Source organism: Trachinotus anak, unplaced genomic scaffold (genome assembly GCF_046630095.1).
Source record: "Trachinotus anak isolate AG129_WGS33_773 ecotype Australia unplaced genomic scaffold, CSIRO_AGI_Tana_v1 ptg000025l, whole genome shotgun sequence".
Lineage (NCBI taxonomy): Eukaryota > Metazoa > Chordata > Actinopteri > Carangiformes > Carangidae > Trachinotus > Trachinotus anak.
The window spans coordinates 12,390,468-12,417,741 of record NW_027273876.1 but is presented as its reverse complement, the minus strand read 5'-3'; the positions used below and the strand labels follow the sequence as shown (position 1 = coordinate 12,417,741).

Genomic DNA, 27,274 nt, shown 5'->3' with positions numbered 1-27,274 from the left:
TTTCTGTTGCCAAATTCATTATCTCTGGCGCGGCAGTCACGGGAAACAACTCGCTTTCTTTGTTAGTGTACGTGTACTACACAGTGCTAAGTGTGAGAAAATAAAATATGACAGTGAATGAACATTTGTTTTTTAAATAAGAGCGACAGACAAAGGAGAGATAACAGAAGAATCACAGGATGGTGGAGTGATGGTGATGCTGAGTGAAAGTGTGTGTGAAAATGCACGCTACAACGGAACAGAGGTGTATTTGAGAACAACAAACAGGTTATCTGCACATGCTCCTCCTCTCGTTCTCTCGTTCACCGTTTCTCTCAGAGCTTGATTGACAGTGAAGACGGCTCAGACGACTCTCTTTCTCGCTGCAGGCTAAAACACGCTTTGCTCCCACTTCCACAAGAACAAGTTTTGGTGCAACAGATGTACAGCAATTTGTATTAGTGACCTATTTCGATGCTAAAAGTAGCCCATGCAGCCCCCTGACTCCTCTCAGCTATGCAGTATGTGCAGTGTTTTCCCAACCCTGACACTAAAACTTATTTCAGTTGAGCAGAGTCATGCACGGTGAGATTCTACCGTCAACACTGACTCCAGCTGAAGGCCTGACTGATGAGACTCTCTGTTTCCAGCAGCCTGATGAACGCAGTGTGATGGTGAATGGCACTCGTGGGTGAAAGCAGCTCCTGCAATGAGAACTATCCATGGTGCTGAATCAACTTCTGAAACACACACACACACTTACACACACAGCATAGCACATGCATGTCCTCATACTCCTTTTCACAGACACACACCCGAGGAGTTTTCATTAAAATTACCATTGGTACAAGAGACAGAAGATTTCAGTTCCATGATTAAACCATTTTAAGGTTTAACACAGACCGAAACAATTCAGAATAATGAGTTCTATATATCTTTTTTTTTTTTTTTTAATCTTTTTTTTAAACATTCTCCTGCTGGTACATCAGCACTAATGAATGTTCCATTTATTAATGGACTGAACTAATGAATTCAGTTCTTCCGAAGCCAGCTGAATAGCTCATGGTTACTTATTCATAAGCCAAACTTACTGCTCGGTACTGAGCCATTCATTAACAGTCTCACTCAGTATTAATGCGTTCTCACTGTGTTTGAATGTGGATGTGTGTTTTGGAGTATTGTCATGCTTCTTTTTCTCTCCCTCCACTTCTATTGTCTCTCTCCCACTCCCTTGCAATACTCTCCATTTCATTTGACTTCTCCTCTGACACTATCTTTTCCCTTCTACCCACTCTACTTTTGAGACATCACCTTAAGGGGTTCCTGGTTATTGAAAAACTTGGATCCGAGATTCTATTTCTCAGCGCTGAGAGGAGAAGACTTGGGCAATGCTCAGGAGATTGTGAGAGGCAGGACTGACTGCAGGGAGCAAAAGGATATGGTCAGATTAACCTCTGTCTTTATCTGGTCGAGGAGTCACTAGAATGAATAAATTGAATGAAACTGCTCTGAACAGCTTAAGTGACAAGCTGGAGCATCTCTCCACATTACAGAAAGATAGACATTACCTTCTTCATTACAGACTGATTCATCATCACTCACCATTCATTATGGACTGATTCCAACTTGTCACTGTTCATTAGGGTCGTATCCCAGAGAAGGCACAGTTAGTGTGCAATCTATATAAACCATGAATTTGAATGTGTGATCGGTGGAAACAAAGGGAGGCATACCACACTTGCATCACGTTTCCTTCACAGCAGAATGGAAGAAAGCAAAGTTATGGAAAAATAGTCAACACAAAAAATTATGTTTAGGTGTATCTTCTAACATTTCAGTTGCAATTAAAGGTGGAATTGTGTGGTTTCATTGTAAGTCATAGGACTGAGAAGATTAATATGGACTCAAAGTCTTATTCATAGGTTATGAACAGGTCAGTGGAATCTGAGAGAGGAGGGAATTTGATGGCATGAGCTCATGGCAAATCAAAATTTCAAGGCAAGGTCATTAATGAGTCTAACAAGAAGGTGGAAAGTACTGGAATGCTGTAGAGACATGATTAATATGGCCATGAACCTGGTTTCCATTCATTTCCATTCGTTCACCTTTATTTTATTGTACTATTCCATTTCTTATTGTAAAGCCCTTTGAGCTACATCTGAAAAGTGCTCTATAAATAAATTTTATCATTATTATTATTACATGACTGAGCCCCTGACTGAAAACAATTCTGAAGTAGTCACTCTCTTTCTCTGTATATGACACATAAAAGCATATATGCATCTCAATAAAACATTAATGACTAAACTAATCAATGCTGCTATTCAATCAGCGACAAAGGGGACAGAGCTCAGCTGCGCTGGTCCAACATCTACAAACAGACTTGTCACAACTCTGATAGCCCCAAACCCCTCTGGCTCTTCCTCGGTGGATGTCAGACTACAGAGAGAACAGCCATGACAGAAAAAGAGCAATAGAGAGAGGAAGAGAACAATGAAGGGGAGCAGGAAAGACTGAAAGTCTGAGAGAAGATGGTAGGAGATGGAAGGGCATAGGAAGGGGGTGGCTGGTGAGAAAGAGACAGTGAGTGGGAGAGACAGAGACAAAGAAGACTGTGGGGATGAGAGAGATGCTGGATTTGTAATGGCAGGGAATCTGAGAGCTTTTTCTGTACCAGATGTCCACCCACGTTAACACTTGTGCTGCGAGTGAATGATATGAGATTTGATGGACGTTATTTCAAAGTCGAGAGTGGTGGTGGTTTTTTACACTACCATTGGATTTTTACCTTTCATCCTGGTATTATATTTCAACTCTAGCTCATAAGCAGTTTAAACTAGTTATGGGATTGTCATTAAGATTAGGATTTTTGAAGGTTTAGAGAAACAAGAATCTCAATTTAGCTCCAGAGTTGTTGTGCAACAGCAAGAAAAGCAAACTGTGATCTCTTTCTGAACTCAGGGCGCTAATTGCTGAGCTGTGATAAAAAGCAGGAGGTTGTTACAACTTAACCAAGCCGCACAAATGAAGTTTGCAGGGTGTGAACAGCTTCTGTGTGACACCAAATGAACACAGTATAAACAGTGTGGCAGTGGAGGTGAAATCCAGTCCATCTTAGCAACAAGTGTCAGGCATTGTTACACTATCCCAGATCCTTCACAATAAGACATCTTTAATGTCCCGTCAGCAGTGACTGACTTAAAACACACACACACACACACATATACACACACACTAAGGGCATATTAGGACATACTCAGTGTAAAACCTCTCCTCTCCCCTTGAGTAGGGCACTTAGAGAGACCCATCTAATCCTCTGCTGGAGCCGCTCAATCAACAGTATAAAGTTGTCAATGTCACTGGGAAGTTCCCTGTATGAACGTGTGAGGCAGTGTGAGCACCAGTGTGAGCAGCAGGTAGACTCAGAATGTCTCCTTCTCCTCTATAAACAGCATATCGACTTCATCCTCTCAATTTCTATCTATAGAAAAGCCTCCGTCTTCACTGGGAAGAATCCACAGTAGCCAGCACCATGCCTGATAGCACACATCCACCACACCTCCATACTTATGTAACACCAATGCTTGCTCACACATGCATTCAGACACATGCTTACATGTGTGCACACACACACTCACACCTGTGTAAACATATAAATTCACAGACAAATTGACTTTTTAAAACATGAGCTTATTAAAGCCTCAGATTGTCATCCTGCGTCCTCTGATTATATTCACATCAAATCATGAAATCATAAAACAAACACTGAGACACAGAGTGTGGAATGACAACATAACCTTCTCAAGACACAGCCCGTAAACACATTCGTTTTGTGGTGCAGTGAGAAAGACACAGGGTCGTGACACGTGTGTTTACAGCCACAGAGACAAATGCATCCATACAGTCTGGCATACCTGTGCACAGAGACACACAGACACACAAGTTACCTGGCCTCTGCCACAGTGCAGCAGTAACTGCCGCTGCGCCGCGAGCTCCTGCCCACCCGCAGCTCCTCTCGAGACTTACGCCGATTAAAGTAGTCTGTGAGTTTCCCAAAACTCGCCATCTTTCCTCTCTCTGTTCACCTCCACCTCTCTCTTCCCTTCTTTCCTTTCGCCTTCTTTCCCTTTTATCTGTAAGAGGATGTTTGTTGGTTCTGTTCTGCAAAAGATCCTCGGCCACACGACCTCCTGACTTGCTGTCTGCCTTGTCTACCTGGATTCAGTCTCACGGCGCGGCGTCAGCTGCAGGTTCGAGTCTCCCGACGCTCCCTCATCCTGTTGTTGCACCCCACTTAATGTGCAGAAGAAGAACGAGCCAGACCCCGCTCTGCCTTTCTCTGCCTCTCTCCCCCTCTTTCGATCGTTTGCCACAGCGCGCAGAGTGCATACGCTGACTCTCTCAAAATAGTAACGTTTGTAACTGCCTCCCAATCGACACAGCAGGAGCAGTGCCCCCCCAGTGGAGAGCAAGCAGGCAGGAGAGAGAGGGGGAGAGAGAAAATGAGAGCAGGGGGGAGGGAGGTGGTGGCTGAGTGTCGGTCGGTCGTCTTGTGTGCTGGAAAAAGCAGAGCTGGTGGGAGAAAATGAGCTGCTATGATGCTTGTACTGAAGCCCACCCCCCTCTTTCCCTCTCTGTTTTTTTTAGCGCATATTGTCTGTGTTGCTCACTCGCTTCTCTCTCTCTCTCTCTCTCTCCTCCTCATGCATGAATTCTTTCACACGACCATTTGACTTGGTGAGCGCACACGCCGCGTTCGATCAAAGCTGGAGAGCAGGTGGCAATGATGGGCTCTGTCTCGCTCTTTTCCTTCCTCTTCTCTCTCTCCCCGACACACACACACACACACACACACACACACACACACACACACCCGCGATCAGATTCAACCTCCAGGATGATAACTTTCTGCTGCTTGTTTGTCTGTGTGTGTGTGTAAAACGACGGCTCTCTCTTTATTTCTAATCAATAATGAAAAACAGGCAGAGCGGCTCGGGCAGATGACCGGCTGGTGGCCTCGTGCATTTATCTGAAGGAACTCCACTCGAACTGAAAAGGATGATGGGAGAAAGGGGGCAGCAGGGTAAAGGAAGTATAGAGGGAAGGCTCTTTGTGAAGATCTCATTAGTGAGCATAAGTGTGCGTATGTGTGTGTGTGTGCGTGTGCATGTGTGTGTGTGTGTTTACATACAAGCATTCCTCTGTCTATTCACTGTCTCTGTTTTTTATCCATTTCAACACAGGTGACCACGTCCTCTTTGTCAGAGTCTCTTGTTTGCCTCCTCCTTTCTTCCCCTCGAGGTGCCTGCTTCTCTCTCCTTTTATCCATCTCCTTCCTCATGCCTCAAACTTCCTACATTTCTCATCCTCTTTTTCTCCCTCTCCTCTCCCTCTCTACTTATTCTTCCATCCAAACAGCCAGAGGCTAACTTTTAAGTGGTCGAACATGATGTACATGATGCAGAGTTGAGGAGGAGCTCTTCAAAGCTCAAGGGTGAACTATAAGTATAGGCTACTCACAGTTGCAACAGGTTTTCTGTGTCAGCCCGGACTCACGTGACAAGAGATCATATAACCTCCCACCACAGTGTTCACATCACTGTCACCATTTACAATAAAATACAGCTTTGATGAAAGCATCGCTGTGACCAGTGTACAGTGCATTTGTTTCAGCAGCGATCTGGGACACCGCAATGATCGTGTGCAACTGGTCAGCTCGTATCCACTTTATCAACCTCACACGGAGCAGATCCACATCAGTAAAGCCAACTGCAATCAGCGTGCAATCACTGAAATATACACTGCATGACACATTTTTATACGCCTGTGATCACACAGGAAGCAGCTTGTCCTGCTCAAATGACCCATTTGTGACACATTTGTGAGCATCACCACTAATGGCTGCAGCTACAAAATTCATCTGCAGGTTATTTTCTCAATGCTTGTTTGTTTGGTGTATAAAACATGTTTTGTGCAGCCAACAGCCCAAAGATATTCAATTGACTATAATGTAAGGCAAGAAAAAGAAGCTATATCTTCCATATGACCATCAAATGTTTGACATTCGTCCTTGAAAAATGACTTAAATGATCAATCGATTAACAGTTACAGAGTAATGCTTTGTCGATTGACTAATCGATTAATCAACTAATTGCAGCAATAATGGGTGCATGTATGTGTGGGAATATTGAGGGGTATCATGGGAGATATCGATTGATTGAGTGACGGGTCAGAAAACTATCAATGAGTACCAACACTAGTCCAAAAAGCACAAATAAATTATAAAAAATAAATGCAGTAATAATAACAGTAAGAATGCCTGAAGTAATGAATAAAATTAATTAAAAATAAATAAATAAAATGTGGATAACACTTGAGATGAAAGTGGACAAAATTAATACAGACACAGATGCTCTTGCACTTTCAGAAGAGGATGAGGAGTAGTAAGATTTGGCATTTCACTGGGAAAATATATCTTTCTCCAGGCACTGCAATTTATCTCTGACACTGACCGAGGTCATAAAGGGTGCAAAGTGTGAGGGTGTGAAAGGAAGCTAAGCTGTAGATGGTTTCCACAAGAAAGTAAGCAAAAACTGCACTTCACTCAAACCGAAGGAGCACGTCTGGAGAAGAAACCCATGTGACCAAACCACTGATGATACGTGACAAAGGGCACAGCTGTGCTCTGAAGTGTGATCCCTGTGCACAGTCACTGGCAGCTACCTGTTCAGCTAGCTTGTAGAACAGTACAGGAATAATTAAACAGTGTTGATATGAAAAAAAAATCATTCTAAACATCCCCACTCTTAATCAAAATGTAATTGCATTGCCACAACAAACTATGTTCTAGTTCTTGCATTAAATTGTATTAGAATAACTGCACAACAGAATTTGAAGCAATGTGTGTAAAGGAATTTGACTCAGGGACACTGGTGCAGAGATTGAGATTTTGACAATTTATAGACAATATGTCTATGTGCTGATGTGTGCTTTTGTTTGTCTGTGTGTGTGCATGTGTTCTGCCTCTGTGATCCCACGCTGCAGTTAATGTTGTGTGAAAGGTGTGGGCTGGGTGAGCTTTGCAGGCTCCAGTGCTAAAGAGTTCAGCCGATTGATCGGCCTCTTCCGTCTCCCTCTTTCTCGATCAAGATTCTCTTCATTCCCTCCCTCTCTGATTTGCACTTCCCCTCCCCCGACTGCCCATTGATCTGAGCAGCAGCATGGTCAGATTATATTGCCCAGTAAGCACAGTGGTATTTCCGTCTCTGGGCAGAGAGAGCAGGGGGAGAAAGATAGAATATACCAAAGAAACAGACAAAGACAAATTAGGTGAACGTTGTGTAATATTAATGATTCTTTGAGCCTCTGCTTCCCTCATGCTGACACTGGAGTATTACTTTTTAATAAATCTGCAGTGTTACATTAGTAGGTGCACACACATTTGAAAAACAGACTCATCACTATCATCTATGTACTGTGTGTCCTGCTGCTGCATGTTAACACTCTGTGTTACCAGAACAAATCAGTGCAGTTTTATTCTATCTGTAGCAACAGAAAAGCACCTGTCTTTTTCTTTTATAAACCATTTGGGGAAGACAAGGTGGATTCTTGAAATAGCTGATGTTAATGTTCCTGCTTTTTTCTGTTTTTCTTGGCAACACTGCTCTTACTCATACGTGAATTAGAGGCCGTGATAACATGTAAACCGCACAGATCTTTCCCTAACATGTCAAAAATATTCTGGATCATCCATATTCCATCAACCAGGACAAAATCAGTGCGTGTTTATGCAAAGTACTGAGCTCAACTACTTCCTATCAATCTTATTTTGAAATGCTGCAATTGTGTAAAAAGCACTTTGCACCATTTCAGTGGAAAAATAAAACTTTGGCTGATAATCCGTCTGTTTTAAATAGCTGCAGAGACGGAGAAACAGAAAGAGAAAGCGTTAAGAGTCAGAGAGAAAGAGAGAGAGAGAGCAGGAGTTCAGAGGATTCACAGAGACACAGAGAAAGACAAAGGATCTTGACAAAAAAAGGATACAGCAGCAACAGAGCGAGCACCGAGCCTCTGAGGGGAATTTACTACACAGCAAGGAAGAGCCGAGCTCAAACTATTGATAGCTCAGGCTTCTTTTTGCCTTTCGTCTGCATTTGGCTCTAAAATGGTTTTGGCTGTTGAATAAATCATATATCACTATTTTTTTGAGGGCTATTTTCATTCAACCACGAAAACATCCTCACTTCGGCGACATCCATTCGGGAACACAATACATGGCTTCAGAAGGTTGTTTCCACTGAGCTACAAAAGGAGCTCATCTGTGGACACTGGACAGTCACTACAACTTTAAAGTATGAATAATTTAAAATTCAATCATGGTATATCATTGATTGATATTGTAAGTGGGATGTAGCTCATTTCACTCAGGTTTTAGTCCACCTGGGAGTTGCCACACTGACAAACAAGAAGCCGTCACAAGTTACATAAGTTATTTTGTAATTCTGGTCACGGTTTATTTGTTGCGTCTTCATCTGTTCAAAAACTCTTCTGCAGCTGACCCCTCTGCTCAGCCTGGTATCAGCTGCCATCCTCCTCCTTGTTTACACACGTCACACATCAGCAGCTGTTTCTTTTTGCCAGACAGACAGGAGCTTCAGAGAACAGGAGCTTCTGGTGACGCTTTACCAGCTTTCAATGCACACACACACACACACACACACACACACTTCCAAGGCACAGCTGCCAGGAACTGAACTCAGTCCCTCCAGTGGTGGATAAGTGTTTTGCCTGGTGTCTCATCACTTTTGTGTGCATGTTAATGATATTTTCTGTTGATAATTGCTGATCATCAATGTACGTTCCATAAATTTTAACAAATACAAGCCAAAAATATGTGTCCCCATTCCAGAGTAGATCCATCAGAGTGAACTGGGATCTTAAAAAACAGCCGTTCTTGTTATTTGTTTAAAAAAAAACAAATATCAGCAAATGTGAAGGTCAGCCGTCCATGTAATCACGATTGTGAAATCAATATCGGCTTGTGATACACTGAAGAGTGACAATAAATATGCACAATGCTCAGCCTGCAGACACCGTGATGCATCAACCCACACTGCAGCTCATGTGACCGGAGAGAAGCAGCCAGCCAGGAGAAAGTGAAGAACGGTTTCAAAAAGCTTCCTCCTGTAATTACTGTGGCAGCGTTCAGCAGCCTTCCCTGCTGGGACCAGTCAGACAGGACCATTCACAAAATGAGACACAAACTAAATCTACAGTTTTCACCATAAAATGAACACTGTCATATTGGAGCACATCAGAAAAAATCTTTGATACCCTCATCAGATGATGTGCACCCTCACTAGTGAGACACACACACCTCACGCTGAGGATGAGCACCACTGCCTTCTTTATGAGTCATCAGTAAAGGGGGCTGCAGAGCAGCCTCTGGATAATCTCCCTCTCTGTCCCTCTGTGTGTAGATGTGTGAGTGTGTTCAGGCTGTGACGTCCCTGCCTTCACATCTGCCTGTTATCAAGCGCCACCTCTGTAAACTTTCCTCTCTCCTCTTTTCTTTCTTTCCTTTAGCTGTCCGCCTGGCTTCTCTACTCTCTCTTTGCCTATTTCTGTCTATTACCACCGACACCTCTTTTGTTATAAGTCTATATAAATCTTGCACTATCACACATTTGCAGTTGCTTATAGTACATGCAGTATGTACAGTAATTCAAAAAGGTTGCAACACAGTAGCTTCCAACTACAGGAACTTTTACCTGGAAGTAAAATCACCTGTTTTACCTGTTAAACCAAAGCTTCAGATTTTTGTCCCCTGTTGAATGTGATTAATATGTCACCTGTCACATGACTAAAATAACTTCCGTCGCCTGTTGTTTGATAGGATTTGCTACTTCATTTTCACACTATGCCACTAACAAGTCAGTTGTGTGATGACAAAAAGAAGCACACTAAATCAAGGAATTATTCAGACAACTGTTTTTGATCTCTTTGAAAGAGTTTCCTCTGATTTTTGCTGATGGTAAGCTGCGTAAAACCCCTAACAGAAACTTCAGTGTAATTCTAATAGTCTCCAAATCTGTCAGAATGCCATTATATTACTTAAGCGCTGCCTCTGTTATTTAAATGAAAATGCAAAGCCAAGCAGAAGACGACGAAGACCGTCTTCTCCTTCTAGTCTTCCCTGTGGCAGATTAGCTGCTGTTCACCTGCATGTGGTGATATCAGCGACCAGCTCAGGCTCTTGCTCAGAAACCCAAACACAAACAAAAGGTGATGACATATCAGCTTGGTTTGTATGTGTGCCTTCTGTGTACCTTCAAACTGAAATGTAAATCATGGAGTCTGTGAATTACAATGATATAAAGTCAAAAAACATTTCTTGTAAGCTTGTCCAGCTTTTTGGCAGTGGTCCATCCATCCTATACATGTTCCTACACATAAACAGCAGCTTGGTATTTCAGCATCTTCCAGAGATTATTTTTTAAGAATTAGTGATGTGTGACCATGCATGTGTGTGTGTGTGTGTGTGTGTGTGTGTGTGTGTCTGGTACATTCTGTATCCAGCTCAAGGGGTGATCAGAGAGGAACAAACAGCAGCTGGGTACCGCATGATTCATATCCCCTACTGACATATTATGGGTTTGCAAAGGGGAAACTTCAGGGATACAAAGACTCTGTATGTCTTAGTTATTCATACTATATACGTGTGTATGTCTGCATACATACACATACATAAGACAGGAGTATTCACTCTTTAGGCCAGCTAATGGAGGCTTAGCATGAGAACAACCGTTTTATACAGGAACAATGCTCAAAATAGTTTTTGCCCCAGAGCCAGCGCTGAGTCGAAATGAGTGACATTTTTTTTTTTTTTTTGAGTGTTGTATTTTGGAAAATAATGATCAGCAGACAAGATGACACATTACAGCAGCAGTGCTTTCTGTCTTGTTTACATTACTCCTGCTCTTTTGAAAGGCAGTCTAAACACACCTTTCTTTCTTCACTAAGGTAAAGGTTTCTTTTTAATATTTCTAATATTTTCAATTCTTTTTTACATACGAACGTAACAGCACATTTCAGGTGATTCTAAACAGCATTAACACCATTAATACAAAAATAAGGAATAAATGTTTACTGTTAGAGACTAAAATTATTTCAGGTGACAAATGGCTGCCTGGAAGAAAGGAAGACATAAAGCTGCATGCTCTGGGAAATGGCCCACAGCAATGTATATACAATTTGTAGTAACTGGCCTAAAACATAAAATATCAGGTTGTTTTACAGCAGGTCCCTTTAAAGATTGGTAGCTGTTTAGTGGCTCATAGTAAAGCTTTCAAGTTAAAAGTGTAGACACAGATGCATGAGCACAAATTGCAAGAATACAGCTGAGAATATTAAAAAGTTGTATTCAGCATAATTCAAACCTGTCGCCATCTTGCTCCCACTGCTTTCTTCAATTTATTCATTTTGACTTCATCAAAACGGGACAATTCTCGGGCAGCATCTCCCATCACTGAGGAAACTAAGCTGTGGACACTGGGCAGTCACTATAACTTTAAATTCTAAATAATTTAAAATTCAATCATAATCATACTTTCAATCATAATTGAATTGATTATAATAATAAATGGATATTATAATTGGGATGTAACTCATTTCATTCAGGTTCTAGTCCACCCGGGAGTTGCAACACTGACAAACAAGAAGCCGTCACAAGTTATAAGAGTTATTTTGTATTTTTGGTCATGCCCTCAGGGAGGAAGACTTCTTTGTTTTCATGCCAGAGGTTCAGAGGAGGTACAACCCCAGAGGTGATTCAACTCCTGAGCAGCAAACCTTTGGCACTTCAACATTTTTAACTTGGTGTCTTCTCTGTATTTAGGTGTAGTATTTTGTGTATTTACAACAGGCTATTTATTTTGTGGTTTTATCAGTATGCTGTGTTGCGCATTGTGTGCCAAATAGAGCGCTGCATTTAAAATGACTGTTCTATAAATACAGTCGCACACAGACAAACGCACAAGTGAGCAGGAACACACACTGTGTATTCACACCTGGGTGGAATGCAATTTTTCTCTAAATTAATCATCTTCAGAGAGCAAAATAGAAATTTTCTGCCTGGAGGACTTGAAACCAGGTGCCTCTTTCTCTCCCTTCCTCTCTCCCTTCATAACTCCATCTTTTCCTCGCTGTCGATCCATCTCTTCCTCCCTCACTCTATAAAATCACCCTGCCTCTCCCTGTCTGCTTAATGCAGGTCTGACATATACCACAATTTAGAGAGCTTCTAGTCCCGGGGGCTGGTCTGAATAAAAGATGAGGCAATGTAAGTACTGACTGCTGACTTTGAACCTCTCTTTAACTCCCTTTATCTCCCAAAACCCTTGACCCCTAAAACTGCTGACGCATCATCACGGCCAGGATGCAAGTTCAAACCGTTTCGTGATGTTAAAACCATATTCATGTCCAATTAAAAGCAAGTCGCACGCATGCATTATAAACCTGAGGGACGGGTTAGTTTGGATATATTCACAAGGATCTTCATGTCACTCTAGTATTCCCTCCCCTCTTCTCCAAAGTCCCTGTTTTCCAGCTTAATCCTGTGATTAGACAGCTAATCAATTCTACTTGGGGTTTACTCGCAGAGGTGTGAGGGTGTAGCTCACACACACAAGCTTTATAGCAGCAAGTTGGTGTAGAGAGCAGAAAAGGCCATCCTTTACTGGGGTCAAGCCACCGTGTCAGTGAGTATCCGGTGTGTGGAAGTGTCCCAGAGCAGGGTATTAAGTCTCCAACAGCTCTCACATCTCTTTGAACTTCCACTGGATTTCAAGTCAGTAGAATCTGGCACCAACTGGGAGAACTGCATCAGGACGACATGCTTATTTCTTCCCAAAGACAAAATCTCTCTGTCTTATTTCCTCCTCCTCCTCTCCCTCTTCATCAACTGACTGCCACTCACGCAGCATCTTTATGTGGTAACTGCCATCTTTGTTTTTCTCTCACATAAACACCTCAGAAAGTAATTTTACTTCACTCCAGTTACTTTCTCACACACACACACACACACACACACACACACACACACACACACACACACACACACACACACACATACATGCACCACACACTTCCTGTTTTGATGGGAGCCGACCACTGTTTTTGTTTTTGCTCATGTCTGATGTCCAGCCGACTGCCCTCCATGACTCATTACACGGCAGTCCACTTAGATTTGAAAACGCTGCGTGTCATTCCTCATTGTCATCATAGTCTGGAGAGTGATTAGGCTGCCGCTGCTGTATATATTTGTGTGTGTGTGTGTGTGTGTGTGTGTGTGTGTGCGTGTATATGTGGAGGCGGAGTGTTTGACATGAGATGAGTGCTCTCCCAGTGGTGGTCGCAACACCACGGCACAATCAGACTCTTTTTCTGGATGAGTGAATCATGTTCTGTAACAAGGCTTCACGATCTGACACACACCAAAAGATATAATAACTAGAAAAACATGGCTGGAAAACACAATGACAATAAAAAGGATCAAGGGTATGTTAGCCTGTAGGCGTGCACATGTGTGAGTGTTTGTAGAGGGTTTTAACTGCGTGCTGAGATCATGTCTATCTGCAGACACAGACATGAGACCTTTCAGCCTTGGAGAGCCGGACAGACACACACAGACACACACAGACACACACACACACACACACACACAAGCAAGAGCACGCAAACACACAGACGTTCCCTGTGAGGCAGCAATAATCTGTCTTCTGAACCCAAATGCATGCAGCAGCCTTCCACTCAGCACGGATGCATAGTGATGAGAGCAACATAAACAGGCACCTCAAGGACCCACTTGTGACACAGATCAAATAAACAGGCCAGCTACAGCAAAAACAAACCAACTGGTCTGACGTCACCGCCATCAGGCCGAACAAATCCTGGGCCCGTGGCTTGGCACGAAGGCATTAAGTGTTCTCTCTGACAGCTTTGTAAATGACGCATCTTCATTTCACACTGCGTCTGTATACTTTGAAGGACTTAGGAGGGATGTGTAGTGGTGTTATGTTTGTAGTTTGGATATAATACACCCTGGGAAAATAATGAGAAGGCATTGTTATAGAGCTAAAAGCACCATGAGCAGTGTATTCTCGACTCCACGTAAACTACTGCTGCGTAAAGGCTAGACGTATTAACATCGACTTGTTTGTGCACCACAGTGTGTTCTCCAGTCTGACAGCTCAGCACCAAATGACCAATTAGGGCCCTTCAAGTGACCTGCTCACTGCAACAGATCAGCACAGTCAAGACTAACAAAGAAACATCTCACGTTATCCGTGACTTAACAGTTTACTTCCACAATAGGAGAACAAGCCACATAAATACACAAAGCAGACAATGGCTTAGTGATGTTTGCGACAAGCATCATGGGACATGTGTTCTCACTCATACCCTCCAAAAAGCAGCCTCAGTGAGCTTTGCAGTCTGCTTCACAATCTTCACTTTCTTACTTCTTCTTAACTTTTAGTCACTTGGGGTTTTAAACAATCTGATTTCCAGGTGACAGCTTTCTAATACCAGCCCTCTGCCTCTGTTCCTTGAAATGTTGATTTACTGTGTGAAGTCTCCTAATAGACTGTGGTCATTACCCCTTCAAATAGCTCAGACCTCAAGTTCTCTACACCAATTTCTTCATAGGCTGCATGAATAAATCTGATGCTGGAACCTCTGATCAGATTGCAACCATCTTAACCTCAGCACAAGTAATTTAATCCCTACAGAAGGATCTGGTGAATTAGCTCTGGTCAGTTGTTCCAGACAAATGACACTGATGTGAGCAGAGACAAAGAGGGAAATTAATGAGGTATTAAAAGCTTCTAAACACTGCTGCACTGCAGCCATCTCCTTTCTTTGTTGCCCTATAAGGCCATATTAAAAGCTTGGATTAAGCTGTAATAATGGGCTTCATGTCCGTTTCTGAACAGAGCATAAGACTCATCGAGTTGACATTTTAACTGCCACTAGTTTCCAGTGAAGAAAGACCCCAACCGTGATCACACAGCAGCTCCATCCGTCACATGAAATCCAGCACTGCTTAAGTCCCTGGCAGCATGACGATGACGATGATGACACTTTTATTGTCCTCAAAGGATTGTCTACCATAGTCTATTGGTGTACATACATCTCAAATTAAATTCTTCAATAGCTTTTTCATAGTATTTAAACCTATTATTTTGTTTGGCTCAAAAATGTATTAAAGTTGAAACAATGAAACAGCACATAACAGTGAGTCTGAATGCAAACATTGTCCGTCACATCAGAAGCAAAGTTTAATAACTTTTGACACTGAGAGGGCAACAGGAAAAAGTTGATGGACTGTTGATGGACTGATTAGTCAATCAGCAGGATATCAAACCTAAACCATTTTAATAGTCATTTAAGTCATTTTAAGCAAGAGCATTCACCAGTTACACCATCTCAAATGTGAGGCTTTTCTGTATTTTTCTGCTTTTCATTATTGTAAGTTCAATATCATGAGGTATTAGACGTGACATTTTATTATCACATTTCGCTCTCAGAACTTCTTAAGGTTTTTGTTTTACTTTTTTCTGACATTTTATAGATTCATCAATTAATCAGTTCATCAGAAACAGAACAAAACAAAATGACTGAAAGATACATAAAGTTTGTCTTAAAAGTAAAATATGATGCTACTATGGTAGTCGACATCAGATTCATATGAAGAAACTCTGTTATTCACTCATGTTAGAAACTAATGCACGTGTGGCCCTCTAGTGGCTGAATCCCTCAACATGATTTACCACAGAAATCAGAACTGTGCTCATAATTATGCTCAGCCTTATCTTTTCAGGGCTGAGTCCACAGAACAGTAATTGGAATGCACTGAGTGTCAAACAATTGCTTGTTCTGCTTTTTGGTTTTCATATGAAAAAGATAAGCTCTATTACAATTTATTAGAAATAATGGTGTGTGTGTGTGTGTGTTTGTGTGTGTGTGAGAGAGAGTACTTGGGCAGAGAGAGTGAAAGGAAAGGCAGATATATGATGTGTGTGGATGTACACAGATACCAAAAACATACACACACCAACTTTTTAACTTCATACACAAAAACACACACACACACACACACACACACACACACACACACACACACACACACACACACACACAATGGACATCAGCACACCCTGACTCCACTGGTATTTACCAACCAACTTTTTAACTTCATACACAAAAACACACACACACACACACACACACACACACACACACACACACACACACACACACACACACAATGGACATCAGCACACCCTGACTCCACTGGTATTTACCTAACAACACTGTGTTCAAGTACAAGCACGAGTATGTGTGTGTATATATGTGTGTGTGTGTGTGTGTGTGTGTGTGTGTGTGTGTGTGTGTGTGCGTGCGCACTTGGGGGTACATGTATAACCCCTTTCCCTGTTGCCATGACTCACCAGTGAGTCACAAGCCAGAGAGGAGAGCGGGGTTGCGCAAGCGAGGAGCCCCTCTCTGCCTCTCCGGTGGCACGGTGCCGCAGCAGGTCGGTGGTGTAACCTCATCATTAAGAGAAAGCTAGTTGCTTTGGTTCAGGAGCCAGGGAGGTGTTGGATAATGAGGAGGATGATTCAACAATCACTGATGTGTCACAGTCAATATGAGACATGGGGGGGGGCACTGACATACTGTAAATGAATGGTTTCACTTGACAGGTTGGGGTGTAGCAAGTAGGAGGAAAAGCATGTAGGCACGCATCCCTTCCTAGGCAGAGTCACAGGCATGAATTATACATGCTGCATCTACTGCCGGTGAGAGATAGGTATAATGAAATGACAAGGAGTGTGTGATTCATACACACACAGACACACACACACACACATACACACACACACACAGAAAACTAGCACTTCCTGTGCACGCACACAGCACAGAAACACAATGTGAATCCTGTTTCTGCTATCTGCAGAATGTGTTGAGAGTAAGAAGACTTGCAATAGAGCCAAGCAGATAAAACTCCCATGGCTGTTATCACACTCTGCCCAGCCACAGCAGCACTGACAAAGAGGAGGAGGGAAAGATTTGCAAAGGAAACTACTACGCAGGGAAAGAAGCAAAGCAGGTTTTGAAGGACAGTAACGACGCATAATGAAAGCTGAATACATGACAGACAGATAGACATACTGTATGTCAGCATGTATCAGTCCAGTCTGGCAGTGTTGAGCTGAACAGCTCACTCACAAAGGGGGAGTGGAAGTATGTCGGGTTGGGTAGGTTGCTTTCATACAGAGAGCAGAGTTATTGCTCCTCTGTGGCATCATGTCCGGTCCTTTTTCATCTTTCTGCTGACTCACTGCTTAAAAGGGAGACAAGGTAGGACAGTGTGTGTTTGTGTGTGATAGAGTTAATATATGAATCTGAGCATGCAAATGCTACCAAACTGTATTCATGATTATATATGGGTTTCTTTGTGTTCTCTTTTTTATTGTGCCTGTACGATTGTGTATTTAATGCTTACTTCCCAGAACCTCCATTCATTACTTCCAACTGTGACCTTTTGCATACTGGATGATCATAATTCCTGTTTTGCTAAAAATAGAAAATAACAGGGTTTCAAAATGCCCAGACACGTTGTGCTGTAAACCTTCAAGCACCTCATCAACCTGTCCAACTAAAGCAGTGAGAGACAAGTTGGAGAAACACAGAGCATCTGTTTAGACATCATCTGCTGCCGGAAGAGTTGTCCATAAAGAACAGTGCCACTAGGCTTGTTTTCAATTACTGTCAAGATGTTGTATTTTAAACAGACAGACACTGTAGGATCTTCATGTTCCCTCTTAAACGTCCTCAACTCAGTTCGTGCAAACACTTCAATACAAACCTTGAAGCCAGTACTGTTACATCAGAGTGTTTTTAAAAGGTTTTGTCTTCAAAATGGCTTTTAAAAACCAGAGGCTTTGGCTGAAAATATATACAGTATAGAAGGACCTGCAGTATCAAAGGGGCTCTGTGAGCTTAAATAATCCACAGTCTGCTAATATATATATATGGCTAAAAGGCTTCTCCAGTCCCAATGCCATGCATGCAGCTGAAGCGTGGGCAACAACAGTTCCAGGAAGCCCCAAAATAGAGACGGGAAGTTCATTTAGTAAACACAATAAAACATGTTAAATAGCTGTGTAAAACAAACTGTCAAATGAGACAAATAAAGACAGCTCTCTTACTCTATCAGTTGCTCCATTCCAGCACCCTGGCGCCCCAGTGGCTCCCCAGGTTTGGGTTGGCGCTCCTCCTCTCACAGTGTGACTCCTGGATTTAACCTGGGAACGTACACAAATCTGTGTTAGCAGGGTAGTGGGTTAGCATGCACCTAAACCTATGGAAAGAGATGGAGAGGTGATGAATAAACTGATGAGTTATGCTACCTCATCACTCACTTTAAAACCACAGCTTTTATTGGTGTTACTGAGAACATACGGGGAATACAATCGCCATCTGTCCTTTGTATCTGTCACCCTCTGTCTCTTTAAGGGCCTCTGCAGGCCTCTCAGATCTTGAGGTATTGAGTTTCAAAGTTGTCCTCATACTGTGTGATTTATGGTGAAAACAGAGCTAACCTCGTTTTCTCTTTCAGACTTTCCTGCATATATTCACGATTATAATCCAGAATCCCATCCCTCTCTACTCCACATCTGAAAAATTTGAAGAAGCACTAAAATAAAACCACCAACAAACCTTCCTGTGTATCAATAACACTGACCTATTTCTCACTCAAGGAAACACACCATGAATCTGATTAATATTATTCATGTTAATGTGAGGTAATTATGCAGAGCTGCGGCACCTGGATAAACTGAGTGTGGCTGGTGACGCCTCCCTCGCCCCGAGCCTGCATGTTAATTAAGCAGAACATCTGGCAAGACGGAAACAGACTGTCAAGATGAACCGACGGGACCTTGATCCAAAGATGCTGGATGTTTTGGAAGGTGAAACACAGTTAAATTTGGGATGCGCGTATCTCCCTGTGCCAAGAGCTGCTCCAGTCAAGATTGATAAGCAGCCAATCCAAGCTTTCACCGATTTGATAGAATAATCCTGGCAAAGCAAAGACAGCGGATGTAGACAGTGAATGCTGCATAAAAAATGCAAACTCATTTACTTCACCTTTACGTGCTCCTGCCTTTACCTTGATGTGTTCTGTGCTGTACAAGGACGCTGAGTGATATCAGAGAAAAGGGCATTTGGATTATGATGAAGCCTAGTGTTTATTTCATTTTGTTTTCACCAGAAATAAATGATGAACATGACTTCTGCTGAAACTATTAGCTTATTATTCGACCACAGGAAAATTAATCTGATTTTTTTTTTTTTAAACTAGCTACTTGTCTATTTAAATCCTCTGAAATTTGAAGATTGCTTCCTTTCCTCTACTTCATATCATTGAAAATGTAACTTCTTCATGTTTTTAAGTAAGAAATAATCAATTTTCAAGACATTAAAAATAAATATTTAATTAATTAATTAATTAATTAATTGTGTAAATGATCAATACTTTAATCTATTAAGAAAAAAGATTTTGGCTCATTTGACCCAATTAGGAACCAGGAGGTCTGACATGGTAAACACTGAATTCACCGTCTAAGCCTAACTCAGACTGATATGCTCCTTTAAGCCTACAAAATATTGACAAACATAATTGGAGACATCCATTGAGTAATTTTCTCAATGTGCTTGGACTGGGCTTAATCCTTGTCTGGGAACCAGCTGATATCGTTTGTGTAACTGTGTCCCAGAATGGAAAGGTTTGGGCAACAGACTGACAACCAGACAAAAGGACTTAAACCAGCTGCTCACAGCTAAAAAGGCCAACAATACATCAAACAGCAGCAACAAAAGACAACTGCACAACAGAGCAAAGAGTTATGAACTTCAGCTTCATGACATGCTCCAGTTCTATCCACATGTCGCTTCACTCAGCCTCAGCAGTGGCTTCATTTTGGTCACTGGTCATGAAAACCTGTTTTTTGTGCTAAGGTGTCATCAAGCTGTCATTTAAAATCAAATCATCTTTCATTTCTCTTTCAATGCACAGTCATTCTGTGCTGTCTACTTCTCTCCTTCACCACAGTCATCCACATTCACGGCTTGGCTTCCACCTAGTCATGCATACTAATCTGTGCAGTAACTTGGAGCAGTGGCCAGCCGCTGCCTGCCTGTCCCATCAAACATGCATAAGAAACAGATGTATCTTTGATGTAGGCTTGTTCATGTTGCCCCATGTGCATGAGTGTGTGAATTAATGAGTGTGTGTATGTGTGTGTGTGTGTGTATGTTTATGTGTCTTTGTCAGTATGCTCCCATGCCCTGCGGGCGCAAGCCAGACTCGGGAGATGCAGCTGCATGCCCCGACACACACGAAGAGAGGGAGGGCCAACGCAGATCTTAGGCAGGACAAATAATCAATGTAGCAATATGCTGTCATATGTTATCTTTCAATACATAATTGATATGAATGTTTGTGACTCCAGTGTATAGCAACATGATGTATGTACCGTGGATTTCATTAAAATAGTTTTTGCATTAAATCACTTTAAGTTTTCGTTTGCTCTGAATCTGATTGAAAAGATTATTATCTCATATATATTCTTACCAACATTTAGACTGGAACGGTTCTGCTCTCTAGCATTTCAGCCTTTTGCCACTTCAGTTAGGCACACTTACATCAAGTGCTATTGTAATTAACATTTGTTAAAACGACTGCCTCTATGCACTTTGTTACACATTCTCCTTATCTAACTGGTTTATGACAATTCTGTGGAACAGACAGTACACATCATTAATTATTGTACAAAATATCAATAAACATCAAATACAAAGTATCGCATATTGAGTGATTTAATGATCAACAGAAAATTAGCTATGAAAAATGTTTTAAATCAATTTAACATTTCGGTAATTTTTCAAGTAAAAATGACAAATAATCCCTCATTACATCTTCTAAATTATGAGGAATAGCTACTTTTCTTTATCTGAAGCGATAGTAAATTGCACATGTTCAGACTGACAATCAGACATCACCTTGGGCTTTATGAAAGTGTGATGGGCATTTTCAGTATTTTCTGACTTTTAATAGCCCAAAGAATTCATTAATTACTCAGGCTGTATTTCAGAGTGATATATGAAATACTGTTTACCCAACAGCAATCTCTACTGAATGCTGTGACTACGCTTTAATGTTTTTTGTGTAATTTGAGAAATTTGTCATAACAAAAATTAAAGATAATTTATATTATTACAACAATTAAATAGGAGGCTTCCTCTTTATAGTGGTTTGGTCTCCCTTGTGTTTTGACCACCCAGTGTTTAATGAGCAGTCAAAGTGGATGCTGACGTTAGGATATTTTGCTGGCGATGCACCTAATGACAAGTATGGCACTGATCCATCAGACTGTCATCTTTTACCACCTGGAGTTGTGAAAACTTCCTTTGCTCAAGATTGTAAATAAGTATAATCATGAGTCATCAGAGGGGAGAGCTTATCCTGTCTGTCATTAACCTCACTCCTGCCAGCAGTTCACTGGCTTGCTCTGTCTGGATGTGTCTAACCTACTGTATGCATGTGGATACATCTGTATTAGTGACACTACCACTACCCATGTGTCCCCTCCTGTCCACACATGAGTCCATGGCCATGTAAAGTGACCCTGACCCCCACCTTCCTACCATCCACACACACACCCACACACACACAAGCCCTATGAAGCATACAATGACACACATTTGTTTCCCCTCATGTAAGCATTGCCGCCCACTCGCCCACACACACACACACACACACACACACACATCTTTTTCCTTTTCCCCTAAGACAATTGTGTTGCTCACTCTCTATTGTGGAAGCCAGTCATTTCCACATGTGTGTTGGCCATAAAACAGCAAAGAGCCGACTAAAAGCATCCCTTTCCTGACTAGCAGGGTCACAATTTGTCTCATATAAACACAGGACACACCACATCCCAACAGTTTTCACATATCCTCCTGAACCCCCCTCCTCCTCCTACCTCCCAATGTGCTCCTCTGTCCCCTGACACAGGATACCAATAACTGAACCTATGTAGAAAAAATACATAAATACCTATCATTCTTTGACGTTTTCATGCAGAGGAGTAAAAGAGGACAACATAACCTTCCTTGTGGTTTTGTTCGTAGACTTTCTGTGAAGTTTTACGGGGGGTTTTCGTTCTGGGAAACTCTTAGAAAAGCAAATCTCGACACTGGCGCTGGTGTCTTTTGTGTCTCCCAACGTGCTTTGCGCTGGGTTTCCCTAGCATTGTCATGACAACAGTGTGTACGCAGCGACACTGGCCTTTGAAAACAATACACCGAGCGAAAGTTGACTGAAGTGGGCGAGCAAGCTGCTTTAAGTCGTTTCTGAAAAAAAAAAAAAAAAAAAAAATCCTCTTTCGCTCCAACGAGGGGCAAGTGCACAAGTGTTTAATGGAGACACAAAAAAAAAAAAAAAAAAAAAGTGTACAAATATGCATTCATTCTCATACCTTCTTAACGAAGAAATCTCGGTTCCCTTTATAAGTATCCCCGGGCCGCGTCCGAGTTAGCTTCCGTCAACACTTAGCCTGACTTAAGTCGCTCTACTCAAAAGATTAAGTTTGCTACACCGGTGCTAGCATTTTCTAAGCGTGTATCCTCAACGCTGTGAGCACTGGCACAATACGACATGTGAGACACAACTTCCAGCGCTAACTTTCTCCGCCCAGACTCTTTCTCAGCTCCTCTGCCCGGTGCTATCATAGGATGCTTTGCTCCGCCTCACTCAGTCCTGAAGATAAACGACTGTTATCCGAGAGATTTAGAGTTTGTGTCTCTTAACTCATGGCAGCCTGTCTTACTTTTCCACCAAGGTTACATATGTGCGATCCACTCATCCACTCAAACTGTGTTAAATTCAGTTTTTATAATCTTGTCCTCATATTATTTTCTACAGTGCAGTCCAGGCCAATTCCGGTGATTGATTGCACACAGGGCAATTATCTTAATACGACATTAATAGGTTTTTAGACTTCGCTCTGCTATCTCATTATTGAAGTATACCGACCCGGTTGATATTGGCCTAATCCTTTGAACTTCCCCGGTTCAAACAACCCGGGTGACACCGGCATTAACAGAGATAATCCAGACTCACTGAATGTTTCACATGCTATTCTTTATCCCAATGAAATTTAAATTTCCCCCGTGGTTTTAAAGGGACAGCACACAGCTCAACACTGTAAACAAAACAGTGTGAAATTACATCCTCCATAAATTATAGTCAGTGGATGGCTTTCTTTTAGGTCTGCTGTTAGAGCAATCAGCAAATATGAACACAAAATAAAGGTAGCATAAGGAAAGTTCTCAGCAATATTTTATGAGTGAATTGCGAATAAGCCTTTAGTCATGGTTTGTAGCTTACTGAAAAGTTAGGTTCAAATGGCCACACTATGGTTGACTGGAAATAATGAATGTCCCTTGAGAGAAAAAAAAACTTTACAGCTATGTTACATGAGCCCACATGTAAAAACTGGATCTTAAGTAGTCTTACAATGCAGCTATAACATCGTATTAAGAATGATAAGTAACAATAAACTGTGCTGTTTGGTACAAAAAGAAAACCCCCCCTTAGAACAGAGAGGCATGTTTTAACTTTGGATTCCTATTATTGTGAGATCAGGTCATGACCCTAATTCAAGATGTATCTTATATGACTTATAAGTGTACATGGTGATATGAACAGATATGTGATATGTGCATGGCCTGCAACTAAAGTTGCTAGAGTATAGTAGTAACAGAGCCCAGTATGAAGAACCTTTCCCCCCTGTGTCTTTAAAGAGCTTTAAAGCAGACAAACAGAATCAGTAAATCATTAGAGGACTGTAACGTCTGCTGAGAGCAGATCAGTGGTGATAAAGCTGCAGGCTAGCAAAACTAACTAGTAGTGGTAGTAGTGGCAGTAGCCGTGATTAGGCCTAGTACCTCTAGGCTGCAATTTTGGCGCTTCAAAGCAATCACACATAAGAAGGTTGAATAAAAATGGACCAAAGTGCGACTTTGAGCATTACTAACGCTTGTGGTGGTACACTGGTGATGATGTTGGGTGTTTACATCATTTCTCTTTGCATATGATCCCTGTGACCCAAAGTCACATGACATGTCACTTGTCCCCTACAGTAGCCTCAGCCAAAGTGATTTCTGTTTCCATCTTCACTGTAAAACCAGTGTGGCTGATGCAAACGATGCATAAAGAACTGATATCACCATTGCTGGTTGCATCAGGTAAATGTCATTTTCAGAAACATAGGCCTACCTAATGAGGCTTGCAGAGGACACGAACATTTTTGTGAACTGAGCTGTTTTATTGCATTTAGACTTGCTGATTCCAACGGTTCAAAACATGATGGTTAATAGTTCAATTTCAGTGCCACTAGATGACGCTAGAGTGTTATCTAACACTAGCTTGCAAGTGGAATGGGGGCTGCTCTGCGATGTAAAACTCAACATTTAAATCTAGTCCTAACTAGGACATTTGTACAACATATGCTAACGCGGGGAAACGTGAATAAGAAATGACATAATTCAATATAAATCTATCTTAATAAGGCATAAAATATATGCTTTTTTTTTAGTTATTTATGTTTGTCAGTGGTGACGACATCCGTACCCAGATATCCTAGTTGAAAATGTCCGTGGTGAGGCTGGGAAGTGTAGTTTTCTACCGTTGAATTCTTGAACGGCGTTTACGTACGTTAGCTTGCGTCCGAACGCATACGTCGACGGATATGTGCGCATTTAACGTACGTCCGCTCTCTGTTTGCTCCTTGGAGATTCCCCTTCCTTCCTGGGCTGTCTGAGGTAAACCAACACGGTCGCATCAGTCCTGTGAATACCTGGCGGAGTGAAATAAACTACACACATACATGCTTGTCACACGCAGCCGCGGCGGAGAGCTCCTAGCTACAGCCCGGGGAGGTAACGTCAGCTGAAGTGCAACCTGGGAAGAACTTATCGTCTCGATGGCTGCGAAAAGTTAACGCACAGACGACCGAAAACAGGAATAATTCCCCTTCAACCGACTTGAGGTAAGAATAGCCGGTTTCTGAGTGGGCTCGACGGAGTGCACAGCTGTCGGGCAGCATCGATAATGTCGACCAAATGAGTGAATATAGAGTGTCTTTGTTTACAAGGACCCCGGCGTCTTCGGCTCCCGCTGTCTCAATGGGACTGTTCAGTCACTGAGTTTTCACTACATGGCTAATGTTAGCGTCAGTGACAGGGCTCCGCAAATAGATCGATTATGTGACATTGTCTCGGATATTTAATAGTGGTCACACATAACGGCTGTGGAGTTCACTTAATTCCCCCCTTTGTGAGCTTCAGTTTACATAACAGGGTAATACAACAACAACAACAACAACAACAACACGGAATCTCTTGTCCTGCTTGTGTGTTTGGGGCTGTTGGGCGAGTCAGAGTGCAAGGTCAGGTAGATACATCAGCATCTAGAGACAGAAGCACATTGACTTGCTCAGTGACCCCTCAGCTGGGAGGACGATGTGTCCTGAGACCTGGTCTCAGCTTATCCAGGTGATGGTTTGGCTGTGGAACTGACATCAAAATAAAATGTGATGTGTTTACAGGAGGCTGGTTGAAAGTGAACTTGTAGAGGGAATTCGGATCATTTGTGTTCTGCTTTGAGCGTGTCCACTTCTTCAGAGACAGACACAGAGAGAGAAAAAAGCTTGTGACAGTCAGGACATTTTGGGTGGTGTAGAAATGACAACTTACAATGTACCGTGAAATCAGCTCACATCCTCCCTTTCCCTTCTTCCCCCTCTGTGTCCCTGGAGAATAGAAATGAAACCCAATCTCTCTCTCTCCCTCCTTCTCTCTCTTTCTCTCTGGCACGGACTGTGTCAGCTGCTGTATCCCAGGGTGCTGACTTGCATAGAAACAGGTGGCACTTGGACAGGTGCAGCCTTAACAAAGGGTTGCAGTGCTCAGACCTCTGGCCTGGTTTATGTTCAGTTTTGTTTGTTTTTGTTTGATTTTATTTTTTGGTTACTCATCAGTGTAGTTTCTGCTGCTTCATACCAACAATCTGTGCAAGCTGCTTTAGTAATTCGTCATATTTCGCATTTATGTTCTCCTTCATAGTTGTGACTATGCTTTCCCCGTAAATCTTATATGTTTTTGGCCGTATTGCAACACCGCAATGTGATCGCATAGCCTGAACTTCCTTGTGGGGTTTAAATGGAGTTTTATAACCAATACAAGTAAACTGTTAGTGTCCTGCTTTCACTATGATGCAGACATTCTTGACAGCTCCAGTCATCAGCCATGCACTCTGGCACTGGGGTTGAATGCACATCAGTGTGAGCAACTATGTTACATATTGGTGGCTTTACTGAAGTCAACTTTACCAGACAGACCAGTTTCAGTCTCGACACCGCATGAGAAACACGCCCTTTGCGGCCACTGTGAACCTGTTTAAGCTGAGTTTCAAACAAATGAGTGTCAGTCTGCTCGGGCTGCATTGGTACTCCGTGGTTACTAGTTATCCCAATGCTCTCTATGCAACAAATGATTCACAATTTAAAAATATGTGGTATGAGTCTTAGGCCTTCATATACTGTTTCAACGGTGAACACTGTGAATTCAGAGACGGCACAAGAGCTCAGGAACGAGGTCAGCGAAACGATAAGAAGTGGAAGAGAGAGCGGAGGCAAAGTTTGAAGGCTTATCTGGGTAATGTGCAGGGACAGTTGAGCAATGATGAATGTTGCAGTCACCACTGTCTTCTACTTAACCCTTCACTGCCTCCTCTGGCCATGCCCTTCACTGTTAACCCCCCCTCTCTCAAGAAACCTGCAGAAAAGCATGAGGAAATTTGGAGCATTAAGACAGTGTGTGAGTGTTTTTATTGCCAAGTGTTTTCCCGGAATGAACATGCCTCGTCCTGCCCGGCCTGTTTCTGACAACCATCACCAGCAGTCATTACCCTGGGACGCCATTCTCATTAATGAGTGAGACCTCTCCGTCTTGGACTCTATTGAGGTTTATTTAAATCTCATGAACGCAGCCTTCCAGCTTTTCTCTGCTCCCCAGGCCAGTGCGCCTGCGCCCTGCTGACACTCCAGTAATCCGCTGTTTGGAGGAGATTGCATCCCCGTCCACTGCGCTCAGGCTATCAGCG

General features: G+C 42.3%; 2 protein-coding genes across 5 annotated transcripts in view; one reads left to right on the top strand and one right to left on the bottom strand.

Annotated features, from left to right (window-relative positions):
• Positions 1-23,157, bottom strand: part of ankfn1b (ankyrin repeat and fibronectin type III domain containing 1b) — a 124,349-nt gene extending 101,192 nt beyond the window's left edge. For 3 of the 4 annotated variants that reach the window (XM_071463009.1, XM_071463011.1, XM_071463012.1), the window contains exons 1-2: positions 22,166-22,558; positions 18,255-18,350 (exon numbers count right to left, since the gene is read on the bottom strand). In XM_071463009.1, the coding sequence (XP_071319110.1) occupies positions 18,255-18,271 (17 nt within the window). In that variant the 5' untranslated portion in view covers positions 18,272-18,350; positions 22,166-22,558. Of the gene's footprint in view, positions 1-18,254; positions 18,351-22,165; positions 22,559-22,586 lie in introns of those variants that run through there. The other variant, XM_071463010.1, reaches the window with a different exon arrangement.
• A 1,762-nt stretch (positions 23,158-24,919) lies between these two features.
• The window catches only part of capn15 (calpain 15), a 38,101-nt gene continuing 35,746 nt past the window's right edge, over positions 24,920-27,274 (top strand). Inside the window, exon 1 of the mRNA XM_071462432.1 lies at positions 24,920-25,160. The gene's annotated coding sequence lies outside the window, so the exon portion shown is untranslated. The remainder of the gene's footprint in view (positions 25,161-27,274) is intronic.